The sequence below is a fragment of the Erpetoichthys calabaricus genome, chromosome 10 (genome assembly GCF_900747795.2).
Source record: "Erpetoichthys calabaricus chromosome 10, fErpCal1.3, whole genome shotgun sequence".
In the NCBI taxonomy this organism is placed as follows: Eukaryota; Metazoa; Chordata; class Cladistia; order Polypteriformes; family Polypteridae; genus Erpetoichthys; species Erpetoichthys calabaricus.
This window is the reverse complement of record NC_041403.2, coordinates 84,299,458-84,317,887: the sequence shown is the minus strand read 5'-3', so window position 1 is coordinate 84,317,887 and position 18,430 is coordinate 84,299,458. Positions and strand designations below refer to the sequence as shown.

The window sequence follows — 18,430 nt, the reverse complement described above, 5'->3', positions numbered from 1 at the left end:
GCATATCGACTGTCGTTAAAGAGCATAAGCAAAGCCAAAGTTCCTAAGATGTCCGAGCAATGCCAGTATATCTCCATCTGTGCTCCCCCACTTCCACAGATGCACTACAGAGTCCACCACTGGCTACCTTACATTCTGGTGTGGCACCTACTTAGCTCAGGACCACAGAGCTTTACAGAGCCGGGTTAAGGTGGTGCAGAACTCTACTGACACCCCGCTGCCTTCTGTTCAGCACATTTAAGTCACACTACCTTAGAAATGCAGAATGTGTGTTATTAAAGACGGCAGACACCCCGCACAGTCTTTTTGCCCTCTTGTGTTCTGGTAGCAGGACCATCAGTACTCAAGGACATCTTTTACCCACAAGTAACACAGAAGCCAAGTACAGTGACACATCCATCATTAATATTGTAAATATCAGCTAATGTTGCCTTTAGCCCACAACACTGTACTCCTTGTCCTTTTTCAGCCCACTGTTGATATTGCAGTGCTTCATTAGTCTGTGGGAGATATCTCATTCTACTGTGTACATATAACAATGAGCATAAATTTGGAACTACACAAATTTTAAAACAGTATGGTACCTGCATTTCAGTGTTTTCGGGAAGTAAACGTCAGGTTTCCTCTCACTCTGCCTATACGTTCCCTTGACAAATGTCTGTTTTGTGGGCTTCATGAAACAAAACTAGACGCTTCCAGCTTCGTGGTGGACCAAATTCCCCTTTCTTGCTTCAACGTGATCAGGATTTCACGAACATCAAGATGGAAATAGTGCCGCGATGATACAGCACACCAGGAAGGCTAGAGTAAGCTGGGGGGTTTGAAGTCATCTGTTATTTGCTTCAGAACTGTTTTGGTACCAGTACTAAGGTCCGAAAGCTGGTATTGATACTGAAGTCAAAATTTGAATATAAATCCAACACTAATAGGGAGACGATCTGACAGTATACAAGGAGAGGATGGATGAGATCTTAAGACCAACCCTTCATTAGGTAACCAGAAGAGCCTGATGGACTGTCCTGTTGTTCCACAAGTTTTCACCTGAAGAGTTGGTCCTTATTGACTGGTCAGTCTGGGGTCCCCGGTGTTCCTGCTTATGCAGGTTGGATTTCAGCTTTCTTGACAATTGCCATTTCTGGCTGTATTGTGGCTTCAATTTTTAGTCTGTAAAATTTGAAATGCACATAAGGCAATGGTTATATTTCATTCCGACCCCCTAAAGCTGTTCCCATCAGCTAAAAGGCAGCAAAGGAATTCCAAGATTCCACTTCTGTCTTTAATTAATTTGAAAAGCATCTGCACCGAGGTTAAAAGAGAAAGCTAAAGACACCTGCTGCTAATGGACGTCCCAGATCTTTGTGTGGTTAAAGCAGCAAGCCAGATCAGACACATTCTTGGCTGCTTGGCACGTCTTCGCCAATGTAAAAACGGATCCATCGGTATGAATACCAGTCACCATCTGGAAGAAAGTCAAAGAAGCAGACTAATCACTAAACAGGGAATCGAAAAATGGAGAGCCTAACAACAGATTCTGAAATTTCAATGGTCACTAAGAAAAGAGCGCCAAGCCTAGTGATGCAGCACTGATCGGCTTTAGTTGCATAATAAAGGGAGAAATGGCCTGCAACATAAGTGTATGTGATACCCCTTCAATGGGGACGCCCTGCCTGTAGACACTCATAAGCTCAATTTCACCAGTCCATGAACATTTGCAACAAGTGGATGTTTTGTTCAGACATCTCAGGAACTCCCACAGTCTACATGGCTACTGGAAGTCACGGCGCTGCTGAAGACTTGGCTTAACCTTCCAAAACACAAGAAACATGAGAACCCCCACTGCGGCTGAGACTCCATTTACTTTTACAGGTGATCAGCACATTCACTTTATGCACAAACAATGTGCTAGTAGATTCATGAGAATCTCCTGACTTGGCATTTCAATGCTGTTTTAAAGTGGTGCTGTGCTTTTGGGGGTCCATTGAAGTGGGAACGCTTTAAATAAAATGAGTGCACTCAGGCTCCAAGGGTGTAGGTGCATGCAGCAGTAAAGCTGTGTGGCCCCAGAGTGATGGATGAGAGGACTGGCTAAATTGGGTTTGCACGTGAAGGCGTAATCATTTGAGTCAATCTCCTTTTTAATCCTCCATGGAGTGTTATTAAGGTGCCTGCAAAGACATGGCACAAAAGGAGCCTGAGTCGGTTAGAGGAGGCAGTCCTCAGAAATCAAGGTGCAAGAGAAGAGGGACAATTGGGAGTGTGAGCCAACGTGGAGGAGTGGAGGCAGAGCAGTCGGGGGTCCTCACGAGGGCATAAGAGGAACTGCAATTCAGTGGCAGGTCACTTCTACTGAGTTGGGAGCGATGGAGTACTCCAGGGGTGGGGTGGGCAGGCAAAGGAGCTTTGGGTCCAAGTGTCCTGACGGACGCTGAAGGGTTGTGTTCGGGATGAAAGGCAGAGACGTGGACCACAGCTGCTGGTGTCTCGGCCACAAGACCTGCAGGGTGAGCTGGGGAGACAGAGGGAGAAAGATGCACTGGACTGGCAGGAGAGAAAGGAAAAGAAACCCAATTTCTGTGTAGTTTATTCTTGGATTCCAATGTATGGAAGGAATTTAGTTATTGCTGGTTTTTATCTCCATAAAGACGCTGATTCTATCGTGGATTATTTATTGACTTTATTTATGAATTAAAGACTGCACTGCATTATTTGCACGTTAAACTGTGGAATAAAAGTAGTAAGAACTATCACCACCCTCTGTTGTTCTGTGCCCTCATTCGCTCTAGTCCATCACAGACCACGACTATCAGTGACCCGGGTTCAAGGATGTAATGCCTGCTGTGCATCACTTGGGCATCACACTTAGACAGTCCTGACCTGAAAGGTTGTGTCTAAGATGACCACAAACCCAAACAATAATGACAGTGAAGCCATAAATGAAACAAACCAAGGTGATTTCTTAATGAAGTTAATTATATAAGTAACGGAGCACAAGAGTAGGAACCAAAGTGATACAATAGTAAGGTAACAGATACTTCTGCACCCAAGGACGTAACTAAACAAGCCACGTTCTCTTCAGCTTCCTCCCCTCTGTTCTGTGGCCTCCCTACCTCTTGTTGGTTGAGCACTTGCCCGTCCCATCAATCATCTCCACACGCCTTTTAAGCTCAGTTTGAGAAACAGGAGGAGCAGCCCTCCCATGCTGATGAGATATCAGCCCTTCAGGGCATTGATCTTTTCCTTTCTATTAAATGTCATTGAACAACTTTACAGAATATTTATAATCCTCACTTGGTGATTGAGTTTTTGGCTCTGACTTAAATTGGTGATCTTAAATTGATTCTGTTCTTGATGCTGCTTCCTTTATGTTCTTTATGTCTTCCCTGGCTACCCACTATGCCCAGTTTGACTTCATTAATCAAAAGCTGATGCTCTGTTCAAACTGTTGCTTCCTAGACTATACAGTATTTAATTTGACATCTTTTAAAAACTAAGAAGTAGTCCATTGGTCGTGTCTGGTCCTAAGGCCCCAAGGTACTGCTGCAATGATCACCTTAAAGAAGGCGAGTCTAAGGCCCTAAAAATGTTGTCAACTTGGAGCTGGTTCTTGATATTGCAGTAATCGAAAAGACCAAAATTCTTGAGCACCAAAACACTAAACCGAAGTTTCGCTTCTAAACAGAAAACAAGCACAAGGATTAAACACTACAGGTTTGTTTTTTGCAAAGACTCAACATGAGTGAGTGCATGCCACCATCTTTTTTGGGGTAGAATGATGATGTCACAGGTCATGAACCATGTGACTAGCTATGAATTTGTTGCCATGAACATCAAAAAAGCACAAACAAAATGGCAGTAGAAAGACGTCACAAAACTAGTAATAAAAATTACTAGCAACCCAGATTAAAATAATACTTATTCAAGTATTATCAAAAGCAGATGTGGCCAGCATGTATTATGTACCTAACACATTTTCAGCACTCTTTAGCGAGGTGGTCCGCAGACACTGGCACGCCACTAAGTATGAACTGCCTTGGCTCCCCCTTTGATGTGCAGCATCCCGCCATAATGTTGAGGACACACATTGAAAGTTTCACAACCTGCAGCATTTGTGTTCTCTCGTTTTGGGTTGAAGTTTCAAAGGCAATGGTAATTGTGTGCTACCAAATCCTGGGCAAGTCTGTACTCAGGACAGGTTTCCTTGCTTTTCTGTTTACAACACATTACTTTCAAGGTGTCATGGCAGCCCTGTATGGTTTATCTGTGAGCAACAACCATCTGAATCCGAACTTCAGATAAAACGAAGTGCGTTGGAAGGGGGCCTCATTTTGTATCCGTTTTCTCCGCGTTTTTGTTTTTCATATGTTGGTTCTGAATAGCACTCAAGGAGGGCTTACCTAACTGTACTGAGCAGTTTCAAGTTCAATCCCAATGTCAGATCAGGGGGTCTCAGTGAAATGAAGTGCAGATGGTGGTCTTGTCGCTAAGAGCTTCATCAAAGGGGCAGAAAGAGCCAGAACTGGAGGCATTTACTATGAACCAGTCGTGACAGCCATCTTGTGTTGAATTTTACAAATGATGAATTTTGAATTTTTGGGGCTTATACTGCAAGTTTCTGTTTTTTAATGATTTTCAACCCAAGGCATACATTTTGGTAATTTATTTTTCATTTTGACCTTGTTCAGAAAAGTTTCTATTTACCATCTTGTTTATGTGATGCTTCTGGGATGCTCCATGACCTCGATTGTCACGATGGAGACATCACTGAAGTATCTTTACCTAACATCATCCCCAGGTGAATGCACAGCATCTCCTTTCTCTAGCTTTAGGTTTGTCTTCTGGTTCCTGACTTTCATTTTGCCTTTGACACTAAAATCATGACCTACCTTTCTTTATGTTGACCCTTGGCTTTCCCTGATCAGATCTCTGACTAAGAAATCATCCCCTGGTTTGTTTGGTTACTCACAATAATCTCCAAGACACACTTCATGCCTCATAAAACATTGTAAAATAAATAAATAAATCCACAAAATGACAGAATGGCTGGGAGTAATAATTATAAAAAAATAAATAAATCAGTATGAGCAAAGTAGGCGAGCGGCAGAATGACACAGTGGCTAATCCTACAGTCTAGAGAACCGGGGCCTCATGTATAAATGTTGCGTACACCCGTTTCCACGCTCACTTTGAGATGCATAAAAACTAAACCTGGCATAAAGCGATGCACATTTTCAGACCACACTTACAGTTAGGTCTATTAATATTTGGACAGAGACAACTTTTGTCTAATTTTGGTTCTGTACATTACCACAATGAATTTTAAATGAAACAACTCCAATGCAGTTGAAGTGCAGACTTTCAGCTTTAATTCAGTGGGGTGAACAAAACAATTGCATAAAAATGTGAGGTAACTAAAGCTTTTTTTTAACACAATCGCTTCATTTCAGGGGCTCAAAAGTAATTGGACAATTGACTCAAAGGCTATTTCATGGGCAGGTGTGGGCAAGTCCGTCGTTATGTCATTATCAATTAAGCAGATAAAAGGCCTGGAGTTGATTTGAGGTGTGGTGCTTGCATGTGGAAGATTTTGCTGTGAACAGACAACATGCGGTCAAAGGAGCTCTCCATGCTGGTGAAAGAAGCCATCCATAAGCTGCAAAAACAGAAAAAACCCTCCTGAGAAATTGCTACAATATTACAAGTGACAAAATCTACAGTTTGGTACATCCTGAGAAAGAAAGCAAGCACTGGTGAACTCAGCAACGCAAAAAGACCTGGACGTCCACGGAAGACAACAGTGGTGGATGATCACAGAATCATTTCCATGGTGGAGAAACCCCTTCACAACAGCCAAGCAAGTGAACAACACTCTCCAGGGGTTAGGCGTATCGATATCCAAGTCTACCATAAAGAAAAGACTGCATGAAAGTAAATACAGAGGGTGCACTGCAAGGTGCAAGCCACTCATAAGCCTCAAGAATAGAAAGGCTAGATTGGACTTTGCTAAAGAACATCTAAAAAAGCCAGCACAGTTCTAGAAAAACATTCTTTGGACAGATGAAACCAAGATCAACCTCTACCAGAATGATGGCAAGAAAAAAGTATGGAGAAGGCGTGGAACAGCTCATTATCCAAAGCATACCACATCATCTGTAAAACACGGTGGAGGCAGTGTGATGGCTTGGACATGCATGGCTGCCAGTGGCACTGGGACACTAGTGTTTATTGATGATGTGACACAGGACAGAAGCAGCTGAATGAATTCTGAGGTGTTCAGAGACATACTGTCTGCTCAAATCCAGCTAAATGCAGTCAAATTGATTGGGCGGCGTTTCATGATACAGATGGACAATGACCCAAAACATACAGCCAAAGCAACCCAAGAGTTTATTAAAGCAACGACGTGGAAAATTCTTGAATGGCCAAGTCAGTCACCTGATCTTAACCCACTTGTTGAAGACTAAACCTCAGACAGAAAGGCCCACAAACAAACAACAACTGAAAGCCGCTACAGTAAAGGCCTGGCAGAGCATTAAAAAGGAGGAAACCCAGCATCTGGTGATGTCCATCAGTTCAAGACTTCAGGCTGTCATTGCCAGCAAAGGGTTTTCAACCAAGTATTAGAAATGAACATTTTATTTCCAGTTATTTAATTTGTCCAATTACTTTTGAGCCCCTGAAATGAAGGGATTGTGTTAAAAAAATGCTTTAGTTGCCTCACATTTTTATGCAATCGTTTTGTTCACCCCACTGAATTAAAGCTGAAAGTCTGCACTTCAACTGCATCTGAGTTGTTTCATTTAAAATTCATTGTGGTAATGTACAGAACCAAAATTAGAAAAAAGTTGTCTCTGTCCAAATATTTATGGACCGACCTGTATGCATGTTTCTTCTCAGTTTTTTAAATGGGTGGCACACAGCATCAAAGCAGGGCTACAGTTTGTGTGTGGTCTCCCTTTTTGCATCCATTATGCGGTCTTTATGAAATACACCAAAATTGATTGTATATAATTTACAAATTTAACGCACTTGTTTGTAATCATTTTGTAACAATATACAGTAATAGTGCATGGAATGGCCAAACTACCATGACTGCTTTAGACATCGCAAATTGAAGAATTGGAAGAGAGCCTGTATTTATAGATAATGATGACTGTCTTCTAAGTCGATTTCGATTTCCAATAGCTATCCACTTGGAGCTGTGCACTGAACTGGTGCTGGCTTTACAAAGGCAGACTTTGAGGAATTGTGCTCTACCTGCTCCTTTGCAAGTTCTGTCCACCCTCTGGTTTTTACCCACAGGAGCTTTTCAACGTGAACTCAATGAACAATCAGGTATTTCCCAGTCATCACTGAGTCGCGCCGTACCAGCTGCATGGGATGTTATTATCCGCTTGTCATCCACATACAGTATACAGTATAAGATTTCCTTACACTGTGCTTAAACTGGGAAACATCAAAGCGCAATTCACAGCAACGTCTGGTTTTCCAGATGTAATCTGAGTGGTCAACTGCATGCACATTGCTATAAAGGCACCTTCACATGATGAATTTCCTTGTGCAAATAGAAAGCATTTCCACTCTATTAATGTGCAAATTATCTGTGATGTGAAAAGACATCTCATTAATGTTGTGCCAAGATGGCCTGGCTCAACTTATGATTCATTCATTCTGAGAAATAGTATTGGAAACAAACTTGAAAATGTTTTTTCTGTGTGATGACTGTCTTCTCAGTAAGATAAGACATATGATGTTACCCCTATGATCAAAATTGTAAGATATCTGTATGATGTAATCATATTACACAATTACACAGGTGACAGTGGGTACCCGCTGAAGACGTTGCTTCTCACCCCGCTCGCCAACTCACTGACTGAACAGCAATGTTATAATGACCTCCACTCTCAGGCTCGGGCATTGGTAGAACATACTATTGGGCAGCTGAGGGGCCGTTGGCGCTGCATCGATAAGACTGGTGAAGTGCTGCTCTTTAGTCCACAGAAACTGTGTTGCATGGTGCAAGCATGTACCGTTCTGCGGAATGTGGCGCACAACTGTGACTTGCCCATACCTCAAGAGATGCGGTATGATGAACCTGACCTTGAACCACCAAATGATCAGCCAAATCGGACAGCGTTACAACATCTATTGAATGTAATTAGCACAATGTAAAAACAGGTCATCAGATGCAGCATTGATTTTTTTTAACCAAACTCATCAGAAACTTCTAAAGATCTTGACCATACGTTGTTCTTCTATCTTGTTAAATTAATGTTAGCCTGAAGAGGTCTTATTATTTTTTTTACATTTTACATGTCTCACTTAAAGATTTGCCAATGTCGTTACTTGTCCTAATGTCTATGTAAACACAGGGAACTCCAGCTTCTGTATTATATCTTGCCTGAAGAAGGGGCCTGAGTTCCTAGAAAGCTTGCATATTGTAATCTTTTTAGTTAGCCAATAAGAGGTGTCATTTTGCTTGACTTCTCACTATAACCAGTTTACTTAATTTGTGGCCAATGTATATTCCTCAATTCCTCTCTCCACGTCTCCTACATCATCCACTATTACATTTTGTGACTCTGGAACAGCGTCCGTCAGCACATGGCCAGATGGTCGCCCGGTGGTTTCCGAGGCAGGGGTGTATCCACAGCCAGCGCCAGAAGATGGGCTTAGGACAGCAGCACCTTCACCACCTAAACCTTTTGTAATATTGTCTGAAACAGAGTAAACAGTAATGCCGCATATGCTGCCTGCATGTTTGTCTTATTAAATATGCAAATTATTTACGAGTATGAATAATGGTAAATGAAAAAAAAAAAAAAAACTCCCCCTCACCCGCTGGTAAAATGCCAGTTATAAGTGTTTTGCCAATAATTGCTGCATCTTGCTGCTCAAATGGTATGAGCCCTGGAAATCTGCTACCTCTTACAGTGGTGATGACACTCAGATGGTCGGCTGCGACTCAACTTCTCACGTCGACTTTAATATCTGACTATTTCTTTTTTATTTTAGGCACTGTGTGACTTTCTGAATTGGAACTTTTGAGTGCCTCCGCGAGGCTGTACCACTCCATCAATTTCCTTTTGTTTCTCATAACGCTGCTTAAAGCCACCAAATAGAGCATTTTTCTTTCCACTTCACTGAGCAGGACCTCCGTTTCGCATTTGCTGAAATTCTTTTTTTTTTTTCCATGTGTCTTTGCAATTGTCTTTTAACAAAACACTAAATGGAAGGGGCTATTTATATTGATTTGCATATTCAAATATGCAAAATTCTGGGAGGAACTGGGTTGGGGCTGTAGGCGCGTGCAAGTGTGTTAAAATTAACGTTGGTTGGGATTTATAAAGTGGAAGTGCATGGAACTTAGCTTACAGACAGTTTTATGCATCTGAATATTTTTGTGCGTACACACATTTCTAGTTTTGGTGGAATGGTGGCTGTGAGGCTAGGGAACTGCGCAGAATCCCTTAACACCAGGGTTCCAATCCTGTAAACACTAGAAGTGACTCTACTACATTGGGCCCTTGAGCAAGGGCCTTACCCTGCAATTGCTTCGTCCTGAGTAAGATGTCAACCTGCATCCACGCCTGGTAGGGAAAACTTGGGGGTTGGTGACAGGATTGGCACTCCAGCCACTGTAAAAAACCTCACTGTTCCAGTGTGGTGCTGAAGTGTCACCCGCTGCACTCGGGTCTCAATCCAGGTGGTACATCGTGCGGTGGGTGTGCCAACACCCTATCAGCACCTGCTCCTAACCCCTCTCTCATTCCTGTACCAATACTGTGTCACTGGCTTTGATTTGCAGAGCTACGTTTGATTGTTGGTTTTAAAAATCATGAGGGTGACGATCAGTGAGAGCTGTGTTTTTATTTTTTTTACTGTATTTTTCAGTTTTTATATTAATTATAGTTCTGTTGATATTCTGTGTCAAACAGTTTAATTTTGAATTTTAATCTTGTTTACTCTGCTGCATTGAGCACCATTAATGGCACTATATTTAAAGTAAGGGCTGACTCTATGATTGCCTCAGTGCTCCTCCAGACCCACAAGATACTGTGATGGACAAAGGAGATTCAGAAAATGGGTGGCAAAACGGCCAAAACTGTGGTGCTATCTCAGGGTTTAAATTCATGCATAATGCATTTAGAACAGATGCCAGGAAACCCTCTCCACACAAAGTCTAATGGGAAAATGGAGCAAAATACTGAGTCATGTCATTGGAATAGAGGCCTAGCAGCATGAAGGACGAGGACAAGTCATCCATTAGTCAGCCAGAGGATGTCCTCTTGTTTTGTTAATTTCTGGTTTTCCTGTAGTTGTGTTGGAGTTTGTCCTTCAATGGACTGGCACATTGTCCAGGGCTGGGTCTGAGTGGCCATGGGCCTCATCAGGATAAATAAACATTACAATGGATGGACAGAAGGCAAAGAAGGAACCTGCCGTTGCTGAAATGCTGTGTATCATCTCACTCTAGGAGATGGAAACTTTTTGTTTGTTTATCATTAAATAAAGCCATCTGACTTCCATTAATCCAAGAGACTGGAGGTCCCTTTGTTCTTTTCGTTGTTTCCTTTTTATGTATTTTTTTTTACATGCCAGCCCTTTCAGAGTGGACTAGAGGAGACTGAGACTTCACACTCCAAGTGTTTATGTGCTTAGTCGACATATCTGACTGGAATGGAGGAATCTGGAAAGCAGGCTTCTCGGCACAGTCCCATTTGGGAATGATCATGCTCCCCTTCGGAGGGCTTGCAGGCCCTGCCATCTTCCATGTGTGTGTTGAGCTTGTCACAGATGAGGCCTGCCAGGTGATTTCAATTTTCACCCGGTTACATAATTCCAATTAAAGGGGCCCCTCTGCACCATCACAAGACTCCACACTCCATGAGGGTCACTCTCAGTGGATTCTTTTGGATTCAGGAATGCTTTCAAAGCAAAATGTTTCTGCAGGATATGCAGTGAAGTTTGAAAGACTTGGATTGAACTCTTTTATTTAGAGTGTTGGAAATTTACAGAAGGAATGTGTAAGTAAGAGGCGGGCTGTCGACAGCTGGAACGAGGAGACATCTGGCTGATTTCCAGGCTCCACCACTTTCATTTTTCACAAAGAGAGGATTCTCGACAATTACAGATGACAAAAGAGTGTTGTGGTCTCAGTGGGGGTGAGCGTGCAGAATTGATTCTCTTAATTATGACTTGGGGAGCCCATGTTGTAGGAACTGAAAACGCCCGCAAAACAAATGCTCATTAGAACATGGCGTAGGACTTGTGTCATCAAAAAAAATGCCCCCCAGGAATAAATTGGGAAAGATCTTTCAAAGAAGAGAATGCTTGTTTAAAGAGCCATGCCACGGTTGCCTTAGTAGCAGGAAAAGCTGGTGTTTCCGAACTGTAAACCTTAGTTATTAAAGCACAGAAAGTCTCCAACCCAATGTTAGCTCAGTTCTGCCACTTTACAAGGCGTACTTTAGTTCTTCACAGATCCTTCTCGGTAGTCGACCGCTGTAATGTCAGCAGTCTGTTCTGCTTGTTAAATCTATTTTTAAACCATCTGTGGCAATAAAATGTTCATACTCTTTTGATAATGCTTGTAAATAGCAAAGAACATCTGCTAATGCTACGCTTAAAACTTAAAATAAACCAAGCAGCCAGTGTGTCGCAAGCAGATCTTCACAGCTTTCAGAAACTTATTAGACTTTGCACAGTCTAATAACAAAGAGGAAAATCTTGAACTTGGAGAAGAAAAAAGAATGTTTACTAGTGAGCATCCTTGAGAAATTCTTATGTAACAATTATAGCTGTTTGTTACGAGGGGAGTTACGTTTAAGTGGTTAGTGTTCTCACAGCATCCTGGGTTCAGATCACATGCCCAATCCCGGTCTATTTGGAATTTTCACATTCTCCCTGGATGTCCACCTAAATCTCTCAGTTGAGCACATGTGACAGACTTGCACCCTGTCCACTGCTGGCTCCTGCTGGGATTGACCCTCATTGGCCATCACCTTGAATTCTTCATCTGTACTTTTTCCTGGAGTTGCATTTTACGTTCATTTTTAAGTTGGTGACACATGTTGACAGCTCTTCTTCAATGTTCTCACACTTGGCAGTTTTTTTTACATTCAGCTGGACTAAACTTGAACAACTGTTAAAGAGCTCAGGTGGATCATTTTAGTGCGGCTCTGTGGTGTAAGTTTATCTGTTTTTCGTTTACTGTCACAGTGGCCAATCCTAAGGCACAGGTCCGGTCAAACCTTCTACTGAGCGGACAGTTAGTTGGTTTGTAAGGGCTGTGGCCTACAGTGGCCTGACTGACTCTCGCAGCCCACACCACCAAATGCTGAATTGGATTTCAAGTTCCAAACTGTCCAGCACGTCTTACTCTGACAGACAGTTCTAGTCTTCAACTTTAAAAGATTTACTTTTAAAGCAGATATATAAAGAAAAGCAGTAGATATACAATGGTGGTCAACTTGGAAAAATAAGCAACTGATTTGACTTTGGCAAGGACTAGGACGTAAACAAAAAAGATCAAACAGTAAAAGTCAAAAGTTAAGAGGCAAAAAGGTCATATCTATAACTAACAGATTATTTTCCCCTATGTACAATAAATTGTCATGAAACAACGTGGTGAAGTCTTTGTTTGTACACTTGGCATTGTGCTTCACCATCTCAAATAGAATTAATGCAATGAAAGTGATGCTGTAAAAAAAATGGCAGCTACTACAAGGACAAATTCAAAATGGCACCCAGATGTTGTCACAAAGAAATTACAAAAAAAGGATCATTCAAAAACATACCGTTAGAGTTCAGAAGTGCACAAAATAAATTCTCCAGGTAACCCAGAGTTGTAGTTGTAGCTTGTGGACCTTCAGATCTTGGCTGGATGTTTTTAGAGCATGAGTTGAGTAGAGATTCATGAGCTAAGTTGTCCTTTTGTGATTCTGCTGGTCCTTCTAGGACTTCTCTGTTTTCACAGGCCTTTCACCTTACAGCAGTGTTAGTATAATGGTGGGCTTACACTATTTACAACACCTACTGTGTTCATTCACATGCGCTCCACACCTAAGGTGTATAATTGAGGTGATGAAACACAGTTTATTGTTTATTTGGGGTTTAGAACAATCTGCTGTTTTTGCCAGATGTTTATTGAATGAGCCTAGCAAGATGCGCACAGAGTACACTGACAGCAAAACAACAAAAGCAGATTCTAACTATGCAGACTTCGGAAGACATTATGGAGCACAGCCTTACTTTAGATGCCCGTTTACTGCACTACTCTCACTCTAATCAGTATAAACTGTTCAGTTTAAATCAAGTGAGGTTAGTGATGGTAGCTGCTTCTCCTACAGTCACTGGCTGATGGAAGGACATGGCCATCCACCATATAAGAGCATCAGACCACCTGCAATGTGGGGTAGTAGCTGCACACACTTAGTCCTGTATATCCTCTGGATGGTGTCTGTGGCCCAGCTGCTCCAAAACATTCTGCTATATTACAGAATACATGGGTCGAGGAAAATCCTTGAGGCACTTTATTCATGCCACCAATATCAACAAACATCAGAGTTCCAAGGCTTCACTAACAGCACACCAGGTAACAACCGTTTTTTCCACCTCCTTACCATTATGCAAAACTCTGGGGGGGCGGGGTTCAGGACACACCATCTTCTTACATGAACTGCTAGGTGGAAACATTACACGAGAAATTTAGGACAGTTACAGCTTGGCCTTCGTCTTCTTCAGCAGGAATGTGGAGGTTGTCCCTTAAGATCTCATCTACAGTTAAAGCAAATTTGGAAATGGTCTTCTTAAACCAAATTCGAAGGCCACTTGGTCTTTCTAAGGTTTATTTGATGTGTCAGACTTCAATCTCATTCAAACAACAGCTACCACCAAACGTGTTGCTCACTGAATTCCTAAACATGAAACTGTCCAACAGTAGGTACTGGTCAACTGGTAATAAATGATTCTCCGTTCTGGACCTTAAAGCAGGTTATTTCCAGATTGAAACTGGACAACCTGATACTCACAAATAGGCAAATGGAGACATGTATGATACAAGTCACCCTTCTTGGATTACATAGTCAAATGTTCGTACCTTTGCTGATGCATAGTATTGAATATCAATGTTAAAACATACCCTGAAATAATTAAATCCTTAAAGTTTTAGCCATTACAAAAAAAAAAAAAAGAGCTGTGGTCATTCATGAATGATGACGATTCATCAAAGACTATGTGAAGATCGCCAAGGTACTTAATGACTTGACCACTGAATAGAAAAAGGCAAAAATCAAAGAGAGAATAGTGAAATACCTTCATCCTAAAGGCCCATTTGGATGATGTTCTTGTCAGTAAGTGTTCACTAATTCATTGATAAACTCTGAACTGCTCCACTCTTGGTTTTTGCCGATGCCAAATCCACTGCTAACAGATGGTGGCGCTGATCTCGACCAGGAGCAAGATGAGAAAAAAAGGTCATTGCCTTTGTGAGAAGACAACTTCCTGGAACGGACAACTACAATCCACAACATAAGTTATAAGTTTAAAACGCTCAGGTTGACTGTATCAGGATGAAACAGAAATATGTGTAAGTCATCTCATTTTGAAGAAGACCTGAGCCTGCCATTAACTTTGCTGAGCCCCTCACTTTGTCATCTAGCTGACTTCGAGGAGCAGGGGCAGCTTGAGAGGTTTGAAAGTGATTGCTTGGCATTATGTCCACATGTGATGTGAAAGGGTACTGAAGTTGGTTGTTTATCAAATGATCACAAAATAAAAGGAACTGTATCTCACCCGGAATTACTCAGAAAAGAGACAGAAAAGCCACATTCTTCTGACAGATGTTTTGGAAAATTAAACTGTTACAAGATGTCTGGCTGTTATGGCAAGGGCTGTACATTTACAGAAAAGATCTTCAGGGACCTTTCATAAACATGAAACGGCATGCTTAAATGATTGGTTTATATATTTTTATGTTTTTCTCTCATAGAATATAAGAATTGTTCTAGCAAGTTTGACCTGCAACCTTATCATGTTTATAATAAACCTGTCAACTGGTTGTTTTGTTAAGACCTAATCTGCATAATTTCACACACATATGGGCCTGGGGAGTGTTTCACAGACTTAGTGAAGGGAAACACAGGGGAAAGAATACAAATGTGGCACAGTCACTAAACGGTTCTCCATGTCTGTTGCCAGAGTGGTGGAGAAGTCTACAGAAACGCACCCTGCATCTACTGATTTAAACTGACCGTCAACCATTCATTCTCAGACCTGCTGTGAAGGAAGACTGAGCTCTGTGACCAAGAGGCACTACAATGTGGTGAATGCTGCCATTTTTGCATTATTTCTTTTTCTTGTCCATTGTACACCAGGATCCTCCAGGGCCCCAACACCTTTTCTGACCATTTTTGTTTGATTCATAATATTTATTGAACTAAAGGGGTAAAAGTCAATGCTGAGACCACCTCAAAGTGTTGTTGCTACTGTTGCTGTGCTGATGCTCTCCGTATCACCATGGGCTTTCTGACTGCAGACACTGACACTTGCTCCTTCCATAGGTGCTTCACAGATGCTTGCTAGATACCCTTCTTATGCTGTGGCTACCTGTCACTGATCAGATATATTTTTCCATGGTGCCAGTACATACATTAAGAAGTAGACTTTTTAATTAGAATAGCGCTTCTTGGCTCAAAGGTTCCAGCAATATGGCAATAAATTCAGCTTAAAGGAATACGCCACCAAAACTTAGTATGCTACTAACCCCATGTAGCTTGTCACGAGAAAAAAAATGTAAACTCATGTTTTTGTGCAGAATGGAAACAATAAAGTTATATTATAGGCCTCTATCGTGATTAAATGTGGACCACAACAAACAGTTCTAAAAATGTCTATGAAAAAATCCTACATTACTGGTGTCTCACAATCCACATGTCAGCTCACCCAGTTGTATGCTTTTGTATGCTATTTGTTATTCAAGACTTCTGTCTTTGGATCAAGAGCTTATTCCCATGTGAGCGTGTGTTGACTTTCAGAAGTACCTACTAAATCCATGCCCTCCACCTTTTCACACATTTTGAGACCTGAAATGGATATAATGAAGCGATTGTGAAGGAAAATGGAGGGCAGGTTGCTTCTGGTTGTGTGTGCCTATTAAACAGGCCCGTCATTTTGAACTTTATTGTTCAGTTCAGTGTCCACTCTGCACTGCTGCTTTCATCTTCAGGCACTGTCAACTGCTTGGCAAGAAAAGGAGAGCAAGCTGTTTGGGAATCAAAATCCACAAGACAGTCACTTCAGTAAGGGTGCATTCTACTGGAGAGAAAACAAATGGACTAAATGAAGCCATAAGCACAGAAAGAAAAAAAAAAGCAGAGATTATAAACAAGCAAATGCGCAGAAGTACACAGCCGTCCACAAGCTTGAGTTTATTATCATTGCCATAGAATGAGCACACAACCTGAAATTAAATATAAGCAATGAAGACTTGGTGTGAGCTGTGCATTTGTGTTATAAATAATCCGTAATGTTTCAGGATAAGTGCTCATATTTTTTTAGCCTTGGACACCAATTCCAATCGTCTTACATGATAATATGATACTAAAGCACTGGTTTGCTTTTTTAACATGACTTTGTAGGAAAGAAGTTGTAATAGACATTAGGAATATTTTTTATTATATTAATGAACATTTCGGATTATTTGATTTGATTTTTCTTTTAGCATCCCTTCCATCCACAAGGTATTTGTACGTATGTTTAGCTGAATACAATGGTGACTAACATGAGGTCAGACGTGGACTGCACGTCCTGCAGAAGACACCAGGCCAAAACCTCATAACCTTCACTGTCTCCTTGTGAAGGTTCACACTGATACGATCACAAGTATTTACCTTTAGAATTTATCCCATTAAGGCTAACACCTCTCACGTTAAAGTCTAAGAGGAGGAGTCAGACCAAGCGTATACCTTCAAGTTACTGTGTATTACAACTAATTGGAATTTATATAAAAAAACCAAAAAAAGTCCAAATATACACAGTAAATATTGTTTTGTAGATCTTTGTCTTGGCTTAGTACACTTAACAGAATCAGCATAATACACAGTAACAGTTATGCACAATAAAATATTTGGATAGGCGTAGAGCATGTGCTTGTCATACCTGCAAGCACAATGAAAGGTGTGCTAGTGAACCAAATCTGAAAAAAAACAAACAACCAAAAATCAAACATGACAAGTAAAACATCCCCCCCCCCCCCCGCCATTTATATAAATAAAATCTTATTGCAATAAATGCCAAAATTTGTTTTAAAAAGTAATTATATAACAGGTGAAATCATGATGTAACCAGTACATACATCTTGAAATAAAAATCCATACAGTACATCAAAATCTGTTCATTCTATAAACCACAAAGTAGTAATCTATAGCACCAGTGGTGAAAAAAGTAAAAAATACGTAGGAGGTAGAGCACCATCAGTGAAGATGAACAAGGATGAAGGTCATCACGAGGATCGATGAAGAACAACAGGATGGGTGTGCTAATTTGCTCATGTGGGTGCGCGTAAAGTGCTTTCCTCAGTGTTTTGTTTGTGTTTCAGACAGCTGCAGCACATCAAGAACGTTTCATCTGCAGTGATGCTCTGTCTTAGAAAACTATGAAGGGAAGCACTTAATATATCATTTAAACTTTAAATATTTTTCTACATACACACTTATAAATATATAATCTATTCCTGTGCATCCATTAAGTTTTTTCATTGCAGTTGCATCTTCCTGAGAAGTCCTTATATGTACAAGACAAGCTCTGTTAGATATGGACGTTTGTGATGAGTTGTCCTGGACAAGAAGGACAAAATGATCCTTTGAAGTGTCTTCTTAACAAAAGAAAGCAACTTTAATGTTTCACTCCACAATCTGCAAGTAGTTTTGAATGCTTCACAGAAAACAGACTGGACCAACTTCTACTTGATATTTTTGCCCAGACTTGAGAGAGGGGAGCCTTTGAATCTCCACGATAGGCAGCTGGACGCTGTCCTGAGTACTGAATAGGAAGTGTGTTTGGTGCCAGCTGCCGTCTTGAATCTGGATTTGGAGGATACAAACATACAAATGGTTTTATTATCACTAGAAAAGTCACTTTCTATATGTGCTCAACATGAAATATTTTAACACATTCTGTATGGTACAGAGTAGCAACACAATTGAAAGTAGCAACAATTCAGAATGTTTTTTGGATTTAACATGGTAACTGAAGATAAATAGGGGAAAATCTTTAATCCAATGATGCTCTGGATGTCAATAATAATTCTTGCAGGTATTGTATAGAAATAAATACATTTCAGTGAGGGTTCATGCCCCAAGAACCAGTATTTGAAGAAGGCCACAAATGAATGTATATGCAGTAAAAATACACATAGTATACAGTATACAAA

General features: G+C 41.0%; 1 protein-coding gene across 1 annotated transcript in view; it reads right to left on the bottom strand.

The window, feature by feature from the left end:
- Nucleotides 1-16,415: 16,415 nt before the first annotated feature.
- LOC114659194 (collagen alpha-1(XXIV) chain) overlaps nucleotides 16,416-18,430 on the bottom strand; it is a 338,513-nt gene continuing 336,498 nt past the window's right edge. The window contains exon 60 of the mRNA XM_028811519.2: nucleotides 16,416-18,080. Within this exon, the coding sequence (XP_028667352.1) occupies nucleotides 17,934-18,080 (147 nt within the window). The 3' untranslated portion in view covers nucleotides 16,416-17,933. The remainder of the gene's footprint in view (nucleotides 18,081-18,430) is intronic.